Raw genomic sequence first — 18,041 nt, forward strand, 5'->3', positions numbered from 1 at the left:
ATAGCCCAAGACCGACTTGAACATTTTCGATCACAATTCCCCTTTAACGGACCTCGTAAAGGTAAAGTAAAGGTAGCTCAAATGAATTGAAGGATGAACACATATCACCAATATCACTACACAAAGGCAAAACCGGCTGCTCGAACACGTCTTTATCGTTATCACAGTACACATGTCCCAGATCCGAGAGCTGATCGGTACGAATATCAAGACTGATATCTAGGTGTACCATTCGTTTACTGCTGCAGGTGACACTCAAGGGGCATTTTGCATGCAGAGCAAAGAAAAGGCACGCTCATGGGTTAACGGCAGGTGAGTAATCACGTGACGAGTAGCACTGAAATCAGCCGCAAGAGGCGATTAGATCGCATAGCGCCGAGATACGCTTGGCGCCATCTCTCGGCAGGAACATCGGCGGGTACATATGAAAACCGGCGAACGGCACACCAGTCTTTCTAGCCCACCAATAGTTCTGTTTTTCCAGCGCTTATCTCGTGCGCCCAATAGTGACGAGCGTGCCTTCTTCCACACTCTTTCTTTTTGAGATTGATTTGAGGCCGCGCGTCCCGCATTTGACTCAGAGGAGTCGGTCGATCAGTCGCTTTGGCCTACGCTGCAGCAGACGCTGTCAGCAGCCAATAAAAATACTCGGATAAGCTGACGTCGCAACACGCCAGAATTTGTATAGAGAGTTCGCCGCCGAAGCGCGCATTCTTATAAATTAATTTTCTCACGAAACGCACGCTTCCCATAGGAAATATTTCGCGGGCGATAGCTACTGAAGGTAGCACGCTCATATCACGCGTTGCAAAAATAAATAAATAAAATAAGTAAAGTAAAATAAAAAGAAACAAGAAAGGATAAAAAAACATGTTCGATGTGCCCTCCACGCTTGTTTGCTGTCTAATGCCGAAAAATGTAAACGGAAGTTAATAATAATAATAATAAAATGTGTTTCTGTGTTTGCTGCCAAAGCGAAGGCTGTTTTCTTCATGAATATCATCCGCCAAAATGCCTTTGTCAATGTCAACTTATCTGAAAGTGACGTTAATTTGTGTTTCGTTTTATTTCTATGTCGATATTTGTTTTCCACAATTATTGTACTTGAATAGTACAAAAATGCTACGTAACAAAAAAGGTAAGCGGCGGTTATATGCGCGGGGAGTTCCTTCGTGCATTAGAATTTTACGCATAGCTGCAAATCTACTTCTAATTATTGGAATTAAGAAACCTTTGCCTAGATTCGCCGGCCGCACGAATAGCGCTGCCAGCAAGTGGCCGGGGACGGTTTCTTCTCCGCATCCTCGGTATTAATGAAAAATATCTCTCCATTAAATAACAATTTGGAACACATTTACACGTAAGGTGAGTCGGCCTCCACTTGTTGCAAGTGCCGCGGGGTAGGACTGTGCAGTTGCAGTATCGTTCGGTCACCTGGTGTTTTTTAATGTGCGTCGGGGATATCCGACGCACAGTGCTGGAGATTTCCAGCGCACCTTAAATCACCCATTTAGTGCAGCGTCGTTTCCAGACTTGCATTCAAAAGGCGTGGCCATGACTTGGTTATTAGAAGCATTTTCCATGTAGTGCGTAGGATAATGGTGCGTGTCATTAATGATAATACCCGCATTCACGAAGACGTCACGTTTTAAGTGTTGGTACATATCAGTTTTTTTTGTTAGCGATAACAGGTGATGAGGCCAACCCTATCAGAACAACGTCTACGTTTACCGTCAGTTGAAGTATGAATGGTTAGTCATCATCGGTTTCTTCATCTGTTGATGCCGTCAGAGGGCACGTTGAGCTCAACACTGCTAGGGTGCCTGAATACTAGCTTCCTCTATGCAGATGGAGCCAGTATTGAACCACTGCTGAACACTTCTCTCAGCTGAGTGATGTGTATGTGTATTGCTCGTATCCAGTGGAGCAATAAATCTGATCGTTTGAAACGAAATCGGACAGACACGCTGATACGTTTGTATGCTCGTCATACGAATAAAATTCTCAACGGACCCTGTGTAATTAAATGTTATTGCGTCTCCCCGGTATTCACTCTATGATGAAGTACTGGATATTGGAGCGATTTTCGCAGTGATCGTCATTTTACGTCGTTACGAAAACCAAGTTACGAACACACGGGGTGAATAAAATTTTGCACATGACGTCTAAGACAAAACAATGTCATAACCAGCCGGGATGCGCGTAAAACGACACATTAATGTAACACAAAATATCTTGCCCTCGGTTGGGAGACACGCTTCATGTGAAGCGAGCGCTTCGTCAAAAATTGGGTTTATCGAATATCGGTATCATGTTTCGTAATCCAGCAGTAGCTTCCTCACTGGCGACAATAGCAGGATTTTGTCCCAACGGGAAATCTGGCCTGCTCTGCCCTGCTTACCCCTTTTAAGGTCACACGTCCGGGTCACCGGTGCATGTCAGTGAAACGGGTTATAAAAAGCGACGCTTCTCGATGCCGCTTTTACGCTTCGCTAGCATCATCAATGTGGTGGAATCTCTTCCTCTTGTTTGGATCGGCGGCGGCGGCGGCCAACCTTCTGCAAGGTAAATAGCGCGATTCATGTCCGCAACACAGTCACTTGGTGAACCATTTTGGCCTAATGAAACCGCTTGTTCACTTGTTTTTGTACATGATGTGATGCAACAGTTAGGCTATTGTTGGCGAACACTTGTCAATACAAAAAAAAAAAAGAAATTAGTTCTCAGGCTGTACCGTGCGAACCGCGATGTCGTCTGCCCCTAAAACGTTTATATTAGAAAGCGCACAAAACATAACTGTTGAGTGCAGGAATTTGCGCAGTATTTTCATCTCAGTGAGGACGTTGGAATTCCGTAGATGGGTGAGGGAGACGCTTATTTCTGTTGGCTTTACGGGCTTTTACGGCCTTTTTGCCTTGTATGTTTGGGGGCGGGGATGTTGTAAGATGTGTAGAGGGTGCTGGGAAAATACCTAGTTGGTATTTTGAATCAATCGAAATTGAATTTAGCGGAGCGCTGTTTTGAGTGGAAACGAGCTCCTCTGGCATTAAAACGAGATTCTTTACAGACTCTTTATGAGACTCTTTACAAGTTAAACGTGACAAGAATCGCGAATTGTCCTTGCAGATCAATGAACTGCGTGACTGTATACCTGAGGAATACGACACCCCGATAAATATAACATTTAGTGTTCGTTTTCTTCACTATCTGTTGTGTCGAAGACATGATTACGTGTGTGGGCTCCTGTTCGAAAGTATTGAATGGCGCGTAGGAAACGATGCAGAAAAGAGAGGGACAGTGGTCTGCTATTACCAGACATGGGCCTACAATCGACCAGATCCCATGACATACGACATCGAAGACATCCCGGCACATTTCTGCACTCATCTCATCTACTCCTTCGTCGGACTGGACAACACCACTTGGGAGGTGACCAGCATTGACCCACTGCTGGACTTTGAAAGAGGCGAGTCAAATTATTCTCCATCACCCGAACCTGCCAGCACCATAAACCAGCAACCTGCATACACGATGAGTTCAGAATGTAACCTAATATGGCTGTACAACAGCATAAGTTGCAGAACTGAAAGACTTTTCCCATAGATGCAATGTTGACATCCTTTTATCATACATCTCACTGATTGCGTGACAGTTTTTTTTTTTTTTTTGCTCTATTTAAACTCCTTCCACTCAAACTGTTATATGTGTGAGTGAGGTTATTACTTTTCATCTAATATAACGCTTCCTTGATTTTCTTGGTGTATTTCCACTTGCACGAAAATGTAACCTGCTAGAGGTGTTGTACAGTGGTCGTACTTAAACCACAGATTGAATTTCGCGTCTTCAGAATCCTATCAAATTTATGCCATTCCAATCCACGTGTATTCCCCCAGATTACTCTCTGTGAAGCGGATAAAATTAATTTCTTCTTTGGAGAAGTATGACGTCATGGCGCACCAAATCTACCAACGCGTCTGGCAACATTGCTTCCCCGCAGGTCCATATCCGCTTCCTTACCACAGTTGCTGGCAGACCTCAAACTCTGCAACGTTCGGTGAAGAGCGGAGACGCTCCAGGAAAGAGACGCCACTTTCGATGACGTCGTCTACTCTTGGAGAATCTGATTGGATCAAGTTTCACGGCTTCTTTCAAAAATTCGCGGAAGCGTGTAATGTTCACTGACGACATTTACATTTTGCCTACTGAGTTTTCGAGCGAGGTTAATTTATAATAGGAAATAAAATAAATATTATCATTCCGTTAATCTTCCGTAGAGAAGATCTGTCGAAGCCACAGATGCTACCCGGAGAAACGCATCATGTCCACGACTTACTAGAGTATAGCGACCATGTCATTTGCACCCCTTCCAGCGCCGCATTTGGAGGCTAGCGGTGGCGCTACTCATCGGCCCGTTTATTGCTTCCTCATTTGCTATAATACCTTGTACTTGAGCTTACCTTAGGATTTCTGTACAAGCGGTGCACATCACATGTCAGGTGCGCTCCTGTTAAAGTTGTAAATCGATTATCATCATCATTCGAGTTTTGCCCGGGAACATGGCAGGGGGGGATATGTTTATTAAGAAGAAAAAAAAAAGGAAAGCAGGGGGTTAACTTTTGCTGCCGTCTGCTACGGTGGTATGTCCGCTTCTGCACGTTCAAGATTCAAATTTCCATTACCTAATCATGATGGAGATCTCACGGGCCGATGCGTAGCTCCCGTAGGAGATAGTGCTGACGGGCTCCTGCATAGGAGTTGCCGATTATGACATCACTAGAATCTAGCAGGGCGTGATCAACGTGCTTTCTAGAAAGTGTGTACCACAGAATGTAGAGACCTAAAGCTTTTGCTGCAGGCGGCTTCAAACGGTTCAACGCCTTCAAGAAGAAGCACCCGCACCTGAAGACTCTCTTGGCTGTCGGGGGATGGGCCGAGGGAGGCAAGAAATATTCGGATATGGTATCCGTCAGCTCGAGAAGAGAGACATTTGTGAAGAGTGCATTGCAATGGGTTCTCAAACACGGGTTCGACGGCTTCGATCTCGACTGGGAGTATCCGGCTGCACTCGATCGAAATGGGAAGATGTCGGACAAAGAAAACTTTGTCCATCTCGTTAAGGTAGGTCTTGAAGTGATACATCTTGAGGTCTCGTTGACTTGTGCCCTATGTAGGAACTGAGAGCAGCGTTCGAGCCCCACAACCTACTTCTCACGTGTGCCGTGCCAGTGGCCAAGTTCAGGCTCGACGAGGGCTATGAAGTACAGGAGCTTGGAAAGTAAACATTTCTTTTATGCGGGCTGTATCTATCTATTGAAGAAACCACTTTCCTCCCTTTGGAACTCCACCTGGGAAGGGAAATCCCCCTGGGCCACGTTCTGACGTAGCTGTGGACGGACGGAGTTTATTTGCTGTCAACGGCGACTACGAACACAGGGACAAATACAAGAAACTGAGAGACGTCTCTCCGTTTCTGGTACTTGTCCGTGTGTTCGTGGTCGCCGTTGACAGCTAAGCACCAACCGGCCCCATTCATTTTGTAGGAGCTTATTTGTCGCAAAAAATTAATTTATAGGTTACCCGTCGCGACTCATTGCAAAATATCACGAGAAGCATGAAAAGCATGCAGCATTCAAGCAGAAGCATGAAGCATGAAAAATATCACGAGAAGCATTAGAAATCACATGACATCTTCGAGACAAGGTTAAAAAAAGAGAAAAATAAACCCGGATTGCGCAGTTTACACAATGTACAACGTGCTCTCGAGAAAGCCGTTGGAGATACCTTAATGTTTTCTTTCCAGAAACGGTTACAGAAGCAAACCTTCTGTGCACAAATTATTTCAGATATTTCTATTCCGACTAGCGTTGGCTAAAGACGTACCGATTGGTAGGAAACATAATGTATTCATAAGGAGGTGCGCATAAAACTGTTGACGCACAACCTCGGACATTCAGGTACCTGGACCACATTCACGTGATGTCGTACGACCTTCGCGGGAACTGGGCAGGATTCGCCGACGTCCACAGTCCACTGTACAGGCGACCCTTTGACGAATGGGCATACGAGAAGCTCAATGTGGTCAGTCCATGTTGTCCCTTTCCGTAACTACTGTTTTACGCATAAGTTAGTCATTTGTAACGGGTTCGGCTTGAAGTGTGAATACTTTGCGACGGTATTTCAGCATGACGGTCTGGCGCTGTGGGCCGAGCGCGGAGCTCCTAAGCACAAGCTCATCGTGGGAGTTCCACTGTACGGCCGGACATATACACTGGGTAGCAAGGATAACCACGGTCTGCGCGCACCTGTGGCCAAGTGGTTGGGAGGAGGTAGCCCCGGCGAGTATACCAACGAGACCGGCTTTCATGCCTTCTTCGAGGTAAATGCCTTCTTTAGGTCACATGTCGTCCAATCGACATCCAGAACATTTCCTTGATAACAAGGACCTCACATCTATTTCGTAATAGCAGCTTACATATTATATACCTTGTTTAGAAATTGGTCGGGTTTGCGTACTGTTGTTTACACCTATCGACTGTACTGGCTGCCGTGTTGAAACATAAAAGGGTTCACGAATCGATGGGAAAAGGTGGGTGAACGGTGCGTTGTGTTGAAAACTCCATGAAACGCAGGTATGCAAGAATGTCAAAGACAATGGCTGGACGAGGGAATGGGACGACATTGGCAAGTGCCCCTACGCTTACAAGGACAAGCAATGGGTGGGATACGAGGACGAACAGAGCATGCAAATCAAGGTGAGCGCCTTACGTTATCGAACTGGGCGCATAAAAAAGCGTTATTCATAGAAAAAATCTAGTACAATATCCAAGTGGATCTTGAGAGCGTGAGAGCCGGCCTCCCAAGCAACGTGACGCCTCCTGCTGCAAGAGTAACTTGACGTGCTTTGTCTTTCCATAACAGCTTTTTAAAGGAACAGTTCCTGACCACGTATGGGGCCAGTTGGTACATGACTCGAGTGAAGCGACCACCACAGAACACACGTCGCTTTTGTCGCAACGCGAGCGACGTGCTCAAGTACCCCAACAACACAAGGCTGTCCTATGAATATCCGATGTACGTCAGAAGTTGGATGTTGGAATATCCTGGGGATAACGAGGTTCGTCCGATATGTATACGCTCACAGGCTCAAGTGAGAGGAAGGAGGAGTTCCCTTTTACGTACGACAGACATCCAGCCCAACAACACACGGCTGTCCTAGGGATATCCGATGTACATCTGAAGTTGGATGTTGGGATATCCTGGAGATAACGAGTTTCGTCCAATATATGTACGCACTCATGTTCAAGTGAGAGAAAGAAGGGTATCTCTGAGACGTCCGAAAGATATTGAGAGGGACGTTTAGCAAACGAGGGAGGAACATTTTATGGACATTTCTTCCAGCTAATGCTCCTAATAAAGCAGGCATAATATATTCTAAATTTTAAAGCACACACGCTATATTACTAACGTGAGTAATTTAATTAATCTAACGACATTGTTGGACTACATTAAATTAATGGTTAACGCAGTAAATGCTACGCCCAGAACCTCGCGGACTTCTTCAATGGGAGAGCCCTCGATTTCTCGGCTCTCATCGTTCGTTGTTCGCTTTGTGTCGGTTAGCTGACGTGTTGTGCGCACTTGCAGAGTTCGAATATTCGAAGAACCACCACTATGCTGGTTCTTTGATGTTTCCGAAAAAGGAAAAGCGCGTTTCTAGGGTGCAATAACTGTAGAGGAGGGGGATTATACTCTCACAGCTACGGTCACTTTTTCGTGTCAGTTATGTTTCGAAAATGATGAAATTCCTGATTCCGGTTTCAGTCACTGCGTGTTACCCCTTAATTCTTAACTGTCTCCACATTAACGGTGCAAAAAAATATTGTTTCACTAAATATGTCACATCAAACGCTTAAATCTCACAGACAAAAAAAAGAAAAAGAATAGAAAAACGATGTCAGGGGCATGCAGCGTAGAACACTGGATGTCTATCGGACGTCGCTGGGGACTCCTGTCTCCTCTTGGAACTGTGAGCGTACGTATATGTCGGACGATACTCGTTATCCCCAGGATATTCCAACATCCAGCTTCAGACGTACATCGAATATCCTTAGGACTGCCACGTGTTGTTGGGGCATAGACCACCGCGTATGTCCGTTTCTTGATATCCTGAGGATATCATTTCCGCGCTTTACTTTCTTCATCCACGCTGGGTATCAGTGGGATATCCGTCAGACAGACGAATCCGACCACGGACGTTAGGACATTAATCGTACATCCAGTGGATATTCGGTGTTGGTGGGGTATTGTCCTGTGTTCTGTGGACTTCAGTCAACAGTTCCTCGACTGTAGCGAATACTTAACAAGGAGACTTTCGGTTTTGCCACGAGTGTTGAAGACCGACATCGACTACCTTCGGGTACGGCTCGTGGAGGGGGACTAAAAAGACGAAGCTTCTTTAAGCAGCTGGCTATATATGTAATGGGCTGCGATCAAAATATTTTACGTTATGACGCTGAACATCATAAAATATCACTCTTGTGTTTGTTAAGCGCAGATGGACTACATCCGGGAACACGGTTATGGTGGTGCCATGGTTTGGGCGATAGACATGGACGACTACAAAGAAGAATGCGGCTGCAAATACCCGCTCATGAACATAATACACGACAAGATGGCAGACTACGTGGCTCCAACGTCACAACCATCTCAAGAACCATCATCATCATCCTCAAAATCGTGGACCTGGTGGTCGCAACCATCATCATCATCATCATCAACAACAACAACATCAAAATCGTGGACATGGTGGTCGCAACCATCATCCTCCACATCCCCTAGGCCGAGGCCACCCCCTGGAACAGTGGACTGCTCCAACCCAGCCTTCACACACTACGCACATGAGTCGGATTGTTCAAAGTGAGCATGCATCATTCAGTAAACTTTGCATTCGGGATGGGAGCGCTTCGATTGGCTTTTGCCACTGATGTCACGGGTCATGGCCACCAAGAAATAAAGCAGGTTGGAGAGTGATTGTGGGGAACGTGTCATGCCATGCAAAATTGATGATGTTGATGTTGGCAAAGAAAAAAAAATGCTCGTAGATTTTGAGTTAAACGAGAACCCGTTGATGTTACACCTCTCACTGACTGTTTGTATCTTTCAGGTTCTACGAGTGTGTCCATGGCGAAGCAATGGAACACAGTTGTTATGGTGATACCGTCTGGGACATCGAACGCAACATCTGCAATTGGCCACGTGACGTCAACAGGGACGAATGCAAAAAGGATAAACAAATATGACCTGTGATATGCTTGGCCGCAAACTATATAGAAACCACTCCCACGAAAGCTTCTTGATGATCGATTCCCTCGGCAGAGACATCAAAGTGCAAAGCTTGAAAAATTGTTGCCTTTATGAACGCCTCTCATCGAGGCTACTATTTCTGCACTCGCGCTAACCAAAGGTATCATTACATGTACGAGGATCATGTTTTACGCGTCCATGACTGAAAACAAGCAGGTAATTCATCTGAGACTTCTTGAAGCCATCTTTCCAGACATTAAACTAATGGCACCTAACTCCTGTCCGTTTCCGATAACATGGTAAAGGACACTAAGATAATGAAACGGCTCCGTATGCTTGCAAATATATTGTGGTACTAAATGTCATTTAATGTGCTACTTTCTCAACAAGGAAAGGTAGAAGAGTGATCTACGCATGGCGGATAAAACCCGAATGATTTGGTGCATACTTTACAAAATTAGCGCGCATAATGCGCCCCTTTCGGAAAAGTACAAAAACACGTTCCGCAGAATACGCGTTCCCGCGATGGTCGGCGAAGACGAGCTCGCTTGGACAGTACGCTTGCAGCCACGCCAAAGAAGAAGAAGAAGTCTCCCTCCATTTACATTGGGCGTCCATGGAATGGAACAAATGATGGCTATTTTCTAACAGATCGTCTTCTGCTCACCTTCCGTCATGAGTGAGTCACATCAGCGTCGTGGCCAACGCCAATTCCTTGGGATAGCATAGTACGTCCACGAAGGAAGTTATTCCAATGGGACATAGAGTGAATATTCTATTTTACGCACAAAGATGACTGCCAAATAAAAGGCAATATTCGCGATGTGCATTTACGTAGAACGTAATGTACGGTGGTTTATACGCGCAGAAGCGCCCTCTGGAGAGCAAAACTGCTTTAGGAGCATGATTTCGTACAGTCGTGTGAAGATAGGCAATGAACAAACGTGTTGTTTTCCAGATCCAAATTCACAATACACCGGAGCACCGAGGCAATTCGGGAATTTTTCCGGACAATTCCAAATACCCAATGTGGGGATCCCACAAGGCAACATCCCAGCACCCAACCGGGCGCCAGCTTATTATGGCAATGTTGCTACGCCGATGTTAAACGTGGAACCGCCTCCAGTGCCACTTATACATGCACCCTCAATGGCTCCGTATATGACACCTTTTAGTGTTGTGGGAGCTCAGACAGCGACGCCTGTTGTCACAGCGGCACTACCAACATATGTGCCTCTCCAGCAACCATGTGTTCCACAATTTGTTGTAACGCAGCCGGTAAGTCCTGGCGACGCAGAAAGTCTATCGAGCGAGTTGAAAGTGGAAAGTCCGTGCTGCGGTCTCGCAGTTTTTCTCACCAAAAACACCGCCTGCAATAGAGGGGCCGCTTACACGACCATAGGCCCGATCAATCTGGCTGCAAACGAGCCGGTCAGCCTTCCTGAAATCAGCTTGAGACTAACACTTCTGAGTAGGATGCCTCAATACAGAGGGAGCTAGTATTGAGGCACCCTACTTCTGAGCAGCTCTGCTTCTGATTTCTGCGCAGCGCCCTGTCTGTATATATGTGCGCGAATTGGGAACGTTTGGAGAATATATTTTGGCGTTTTTGGAACATCACAGCCGTTGTATTGCGGAGCGTTTCTGGACGATAGAAGTCAGGACCCCCCGAGGATCCATCCTTGGTAAAATTGAAGTTAGAAGATTTGAGAACAACTAATGAAATTATATTGAAACGAGTGTGATTTTGGTGATCAGTGTAATAAATTGAATAAATAGCGAGCGCGCTACAAGAAAAAATTGCACAATGTGACCACTTTGAGCCACGGTGGATATGGTTCGTTGCTCATTCAATGCCCTTTTACTACTTGCCCTTCCCTACTTTCTTTGTTATCAATATTTCGTGGGGTTTTAATTTCGTGGAGACTACGGATGGCGAACTTGGCAACATTTATGGCATGTCGTCAGCCGTGGTACACCATTTAAGATTAGGTTGTTCTAGATGGCGAGGTAAGGAAGCACAATACAATTACGCAACCAATACAGCAGATTTCCCTGACACCGCAACGAAGGTGATGAAATAGGTCAAGAGGCTGATTCCCCAGATGACACTTGACATGCGCCTTTTATTGCTGGCTCTCTTCGGAAGGAACATAGCATAATTAGCTTGAACATGCGCAGCATTGTAAATAAGGTTACATCATTTGAGCACCTTTTACTTACGTACACACCAGCTCCCGTAGCATAGGCGCCGAGACTGGGAGGTGACACAGGTCTGAATCCTGTCACCGGCTGTGCTGTCTGAGGTTTTCCCTAGGTTTTCCGAAGACTTTCCAGACGAATGTCGGCACAGTTCCCCCTGAAGTCGGCCCAGGACGCATCCTAACCCCCTGTCCCCCACTCCTTCCTGCTGTCCTCTCTCCATCTGTCCACATCTGTACGCCGCTCATAGCCGCAGTCGCTTCGCGGCGCTAACATGGAATAAAAAAAGTCCACATGTTGTAGCGGTAACAGAAACCTGGCTTCATGCGGGTACCAGAGATTATAGCTCCAAATTCTAACACATTTCGCAACGATCGCGTTGGCACTCGGGGTCGTGGGGTAGCTCTTGTCTTGAAGAATTCAATACATTGTTACCTGCCCGTTTCCTCCGGAGACACTATGGCGTAAAATTGGAATTGGTAGATCACCTATAATAATTGGCGTTGGCTATAGTCCACCGAGCTCTGAAAGCCTTTTCTTTTTTTTTTTACTAATTTGCAGGAATATATTGGCTCATGTGAATCCTAATCACAATGTTCTACTTTTGGGAGATTTCAATTTGCCATGCATAAACTGGGACAGGCCCACGGGCCCGATAAACGTCAATCGAATAGCTTATTACAGATAGCTTTTCAGTATAACCTAGACCAAAAAGTTCAACCTACAAGACATGGAACCACTTGTTCTGAGCTGGATTTGGTATTGGTATCAAGTACAGTGAGGAATACTGAGATTTCTGTTTGTGATGGGCTATCCGGCCATGATATGGTTATTGTAAGGTATTTTGACGAACCAGTTCATAACAGAAAACCTTTCCTTAAAAATATGTTAAAAACTTCAAGGCTGCTAACGACAACTGTGTATTATTAGTTACACATGGACACTGTAGTCCAGGGTGTGTGCGAATGTTTAAATGTCAATCACATATGGCTTCGGTTCAAAAATGGTGTACATTACTGCTTAGAGAAGTATATCCCAACCAAAAATAAGATAATTCGCAAATCGAATCTCTAGGAAACCCGACAAATACTGGTGACAGAGCTGGCATTCAATGCGAGTTTTAGGTCAAATTGCAAGAGGCGAAACACGATTACTGCGGAACAACTTTGGTTGATTTCACCAAGTGAAATCCAAGGAAGTTTCGGGATTTGTTTAAAAAGTCTGGTAGATTAATTGACAAAATATATTACGACGGTAAACTCATTTCGGAGCTCGTGGAATTCAATGGATACTTCTAAACGGTTTATCTAACACGCAATGAAGAGTTGGTTGTGCCAGTCACATATGATATGAGTAGCTACACCTTACGAGAGGGGATATTTTAATACTGCTTTTAAAGTCGGTCATAAAAAAATATTCGGGACCTGACCTAATACCGAACGAGTTTTTGCAAAAGTACGCTGACATTGTTTCACAGTTCCATTTTGTGACTGAAAAAATTTCTGTCAGGTCCATATCGTTAACAAGTCAGTCGTGTAAGTTCCTTGAGCACATTCAAATATATTATGGATTATCTTGAGAGCATCAATTTTTTTTCGGTGATCAGCACGGTTTCCGGAAAGGTTTGTCTACAACCACACAACTCATTGAGGCTGTACATGACTTTACTAGTTATAGAAAAACTGATTGACACTGGAATAAGTCGCCTATTGTTCATTGGATTGCATCGTAAGAATGCAGAACGTAGACTTACAGGCATGTATATCTGACTATAAGAGTGAGGATTTGGGCTTGTTGGTGATTCATAATTAAAAGCGGAGTCCAACAGTCCCGCACTGTCAAGGTTTTTACCTCTTTTAATTTTAAATGTCTGACTATGCTCGTGTTACCCCAGGGGGTTTGGGGCCTTTGTTGTTCCTGATATATGTCAATGACATTACGTGTTGTGTCTATAGTCATATATGTAACTGTGAGGTTGTTTGCTGACGACTGCTTAATATATTGCCCAGTGCGAGATGTTGATGGTCAAATATGTCTTACTAATTGTCTAGATATAATCCCAAAGTGGTGTGATGACAGGGGCATGTACTTACATAAATTGTAATAAGACCATCTTCTCGAATATTACACACAAGGAATCCTTAGCACAATTTGACTAAAGCGTACAGGGACACAAATTAAAGAAGGTCGAATTGTTTAAATATACAGGGTGGTCCACCAACCATGATAGAAATTCATAGTAAAAAACGTAGGCCCCGGAGAGACATGCGGTCAGGGGATTTTTTTCTGCCAATAACTTTCCAATGCCTTGCCAATAAATGTTCTCCTCTTTGCGGCCGATTTCGTGCGCCGTTGAAATACGCACGTCAGAAAAAGCCGATTTTCAAAATTGTTTTTTTTCTTGCACTCGCGCTGTAGCATTAGAGATTTCGCCTTCCGGTGTATTCGACTAAGTTCGCCACGGGCTTCCTGACTCTGTAAAAAAAATGTTATGTTGACTAGGCAAATTTCAGAGTGCAATTCAGAAATTTCAATTTATTGCAATTGAAATTCGACAAAAGTATTTTTTGAATATGGCAAACTTAATTGCCGCACGGGAGCCGTTGAATGCATATTTTTCCGTTCTACCGTTTTCTTATAAACCCCAAATGACATGGTTCGTGCCGCACCCTGTATGTACAGGATGTTTCAGTTAAATCCCCGGGCTAAATAATTCGCGAACGGGTGCACCAATCGACGAACTTTCTTTTTCACAAGTATCTGTCCTATACCACCTACAAGCTGCGCACCGTGTGAATGAGTGGGAGGCTCAAATGATTTAAATAAAAATTCAAATGACTTTCGTAAAAAAAACATAACTTCTAAAGCAGGGCGCTGTCGGCATTCAAATCGGTACTACCCCTTTTGGGACCTTCAGTGGACACCGTTTAAAGAAAAATCTGCTACCGAAGCGGGTCATTTGTTGCTGTAATTAATTCGTTTCCGTTTACATATTTTGTCCGGGCTGGTTGCGGTGAAGCGCAAAAGGACGTAATTCATTGGTTTAATTCATTGGTGTGAGGACATAATTCATTGGTGGATAAGGGAGTGGAAGAGCGTCCTTTTGCGCTTCACTGCGGCCAGCCGCGACAAAATATGTAAACTGAAACCAATTAATTACAGTAACAAATGACCCGCTTCGGGGGCAGATTTTTCTCTAAAAGGTGTCCACTGAAGGTCCCAAACGGGGTAGTATCCATTTTAATGCCAACAGTGCCCTGCTTTAGAAGTCCTGTCTTTTTACGAAACTCATTTCAATTTTTATATAAATAATTAGCGCCTCCCACTCATTCACAGGGTGCGCAGTTTGTAGGTGGTATCGGACAGATACTTGTAAAAAAGAAAGTTCGTCGATTGGTGCACCCGTTCGCGAATTATTTAGCCCGGGGATTTAACTGAAACACCCGATATATATAACTAAATATAAAGCTGAAACTAGGTACCAGAGAAGTCAGATTAACAGCATAGAAAACTAAGCCCATGGGATCCATTCACAACCAAGCTCACAAAGCAAATTGAACAGATCCTGGGATTGGCGGCGCGTTTTATCGTATGTAATTTCAAAAAAACCGTTTCTGTGACCCATATGTTAGGAACCGTGGATCTGGAAAGTCTTGCATATAGACGGAAAACCGAAGCTGAAAACCTTCTTTCTGTTGTATCACAATAAGTTAAATGTGAACATTAAACAATTGTAAAACCTCTGTTATCTCGATCACTACGAGGATTCCATAGTAAAGGCTGATTCACATTACTGCGTTTACGGCTGCGTCTTACGTGTACCTTGGTTCCATCCGAAAGATGATCCGTCACTGCCAGCGGACGTAACACGCAAGCGCAGTCGTAAACGCAGCAGTGTGAATCAGTCTTTAGCCCGTAAAGCCGTATAGATGTGTTCAAATATTCGTATTTTCCGCACGTTGTTATGATTTGGAATTCCTTGCCCCAGTCAGTAGCACAGAGGACATTTCTGTTCTTGTTCATAACCCGAAATCCTATGGACATGCTTGACAAATCGTGCGTGCTCCTTAACCTATTGCAAGAAATGTTTTCATGACTATGTACTCAAATGCTGAAGTGGTATTTTTGTTAACTTGTGCGTACTAGCACGGTCATACCAGTAAGTTTTGTATCGCAACTGATAACCCCCTGTAACGGTCCTCATGGGACTAACAGTATTGAAAAATAAATAAACAAAATAAATTTAGGGGATATATTTATTAGACGAAAGGAAAAAAAACGGGGGGATAAATTTTGGGTCTCGCAAAGAAACAGTACTTGGCACTGTAACCACGTGAGCAGTGACCAGCGGCCGACACAGGACCCGCTCGGTAGTGGCGACGCAAAAGACTGGATCGTATCCGACAGGGGATTTTCCGACAGTAATTCAAGTCGGTCTCATTCATACTGTCCATGTGTCCACGTCTATACACCTACAGGGTGTTTTTCTTATCCTCTACAGAATTTTTATCAAGAAAAGCTACGAATGCAGCGTAGATATCGTTTTTACAGTGAGTTATGGTGCACGTGGACATCCTCTCGAACAATAACAGCAACGAGAACTTTATTTTATGATGATGAATGGGGAGTTTCACAGCAAGTTTTGTAACAACTAGATGACTAATTACCTAGATTGATTACTAGAGAGGGATTCGTGCAAAAGCGAGGTAGCAGAGTGGGAGACAATCCTGCTTGAATGCCATTCCATTTTAAGCAACCCTGAAGCAAGCACGTGCGTTGAGATTTGCTATTCAAATGAGCCGAAACCAAAACTACGCCGGTTGGGACATCAGGGTGCACAGCACTCATTCTATGTCAGAAGACCACGTGCTTTGGAGCAATGAAGGTGATTCGAGTAGGCGCTGGTCTGCGCTGATCAAGCGCTTCGCGGCATGCATAAGTTTCCGTTGACGAAGGTTCCTGAGTCGGGCTTTTTTTGTTTCGGGTTATGTGCATATCAAAATTCGGCGTAGATATTTCAACACAGTGCGCGATTCAGGATTTTTTAAAAATGGAATGGAATGGCTTTCAATGAGGATTGTCTCCTATTCTGCTCTAAATCCCCTAATTAAAGAGTTATATGGGTTGTGACACTTTGATAGTTGCGGTTCATTACGTCATGCGACACCAGAGAACTGAGGAAAAAAAGAATTCTTCATCTACGTGTCTTACTGGGCGAGATACAAACCCTCGAGCACACGGCCACGCCCGAGCAAAGCACTGACGTTCGAGAGTTGAGAGCAGCGGCCACTCGCACTGGTAGCCGTAAGCACGTGACCTCTCGCGTGCTTCTTACTGGCGGCGATGCGTACTGTGATGTATGAGGTAGATGAGTTTCGGTATTCGCGGTGTCAATTTTCTACGGGACGGTGCTTTTCACGTTTATCTGGGATAACTTGAGATGACCTGTCTCAACCCCTCTAACTAACGAAGTTTAGGAGATTAGTCATACTCTCATTGAGAGGATGTCCGCATGGCCGTATAACCAAACTGCAAAGATGCATCTATGCTGCTCTCATAGCTTTTTGTAAAAATTCTGTAAAAGATAAAAAGCGCCATGCATATTTGAACAATGTCTCATTTTTGTCTATATTCGAACAATCTGGCAATTGAGGCAATCTTGCTTGAAAGAAACTATTGTAATGTAAAGACAGCGTAATGGCCGTTTTCCACAACTCTCATTCCAGGTGGGATGCCATGAAAACGACTACATGGCCGGCCTGCTTACTGGCATGGCACATGCCGACTCTGTGCATCACGGCCATCATGACATTCATCACGACAGCCATCATGGCCACCATGGTCACCACCACTAGGGTTGACGTTCAAAAATACGGTTCATTCGGCAACGATACCGTTATTCTGATGCACTAGACGTGACAGGGCAGGATAAAACCGGAGAAGTTGGATACTGCTACTCCAGGCATAGCTCACGAAAGTTCGAAGGCTCAGTGTCCGGATGACACTGTTTTTGCTGCCTAATATCAATAAACAGTCATTAGGGGAAGAACTTCGATGCTGTTTCCAAGCAATGTGTCGGGAGGGGGGGGGGGGCGTAGAAAGAGAAATTGTGCTGGTGGGTGATTCCATCTCAACTCAGGCAGGGTGGTCCGGACACCATCACCGATTTCCTTTGAAAAAATATATGTTGTACCACAACACGCATGCACAGAGGAGCAATAAATATTTTGGCTCTATGTGTTGTGGTCCGTCAGAAAAAAAGTCCGAAAGAAATTGACTGGGCTGCGGCGCTTTCTGAGGGAGCGACTTTGACATTTTATTCCTCGCCAACGGACGGTCCCAAACTATGGATTTGTTTTGCGCAATATGTCAGGTACAACGGCTTTCAGCCTGTAGTAGAAGTTCAGCAACCTTCTGAGCCAGTGGCTTGTGTTTCCGACATGAACATTAAGTACAGTACGGATCGCGTGTACTCTGCCGACTATGCGGTGCTATGGTAGCCAAACTAAGCCAAAAAATTGAGAGGACTACGATTT

General features: G+C 44.7%; 1 protein-coding gene and 1 long non-coding RNA gene across 3 annotated transcripts; both read left to right on the forward strand.

The window, feature by feature from the left end:
* Nucleotides 1–2,451: 2,451 nt before the first annotated feature.
* Nucleotides 2,452–9,559, forward strand: LOC135395504 (endochitinase-like). Its single transcript, XM_064626678.1, has 9 exons — nt 2,452–2,565; nt 3,272–3,466; nt 4,856–5,118; nt 5,172–5,275; nt 5,955–6,078; nt 6,182–6,376; nt 6,630–6,752; nt 8,555–8,916; nt 9,164–9,559. Exons 1-9 carry the CDS (start codon nt 2,505–2,507, stop codon nt 9,297–9,299), a joined length of 1,563 nt encoding a protein of 520 aa, XP_064482748.1. The 5' UTR covers nt 2,452–2,504; the 3' UTR covers nt 9,300–9,559.
* Nucleotides 9,560–9,841: 282 nt separating this feature from the next.
* LOC135395505 (uncharacterized) lies at nt 9,842–17,560 on the forward strand. Of its 2 annotated transcripts, none has more exons than XR_010423129.1 (3): nt 9,842–10,031; nt 10,262–10,581; nt 17,232–17,560. It is a non-coding gene; the product is annotated as an uncharacterized LOC135395505 (long non-coding RNA). The 2 variants fall into 2 exon arrangements; XR_010423128.1 differs by having other exon boundaries at nt 9,843–9,982.
* The last annotated feature ends 481 nt before the right edge of the window (nt 17,561–18,041 follow it).

Source organism: Ornithodoros turicata, chromosome 5 (assembly GCF_037126465.1).
Source record: "Ornithodoros turicata isolate Travis chromosome 5, ASM3712646v1, whole genome shotgun sequence".
Lineage (NCBI taxonomy): Eukaryota > Metazoa > Arthropoda > Arachnida > Ixodida > Argasidae > Ornithodoros > Ornithodoros turicata.

Coding starts and splice junctions, on each gene's coding strand:
- LOC135395504 (XM_064626678.1), top strand. CDS start 2,505: ATGTGGTGGAATCTCTTCCTCTTGTTTGGATCGGCGGCGGCGGCGGCC. Junction 2,566..3,271: donor GGCGGCCAACCTTCTGCAAG/GTAAATAGCGCG, acceptor AATGGCGCGTAG/GAAACGATGCAGAAAAGAGA. Junction 8,917..9,163: donor CATGAGTCGGATTGTTCAAA/GTGAGCATGCAT, acceptor TGTATCTTTCAG/GTTCTACGAGTGTGTCCATG.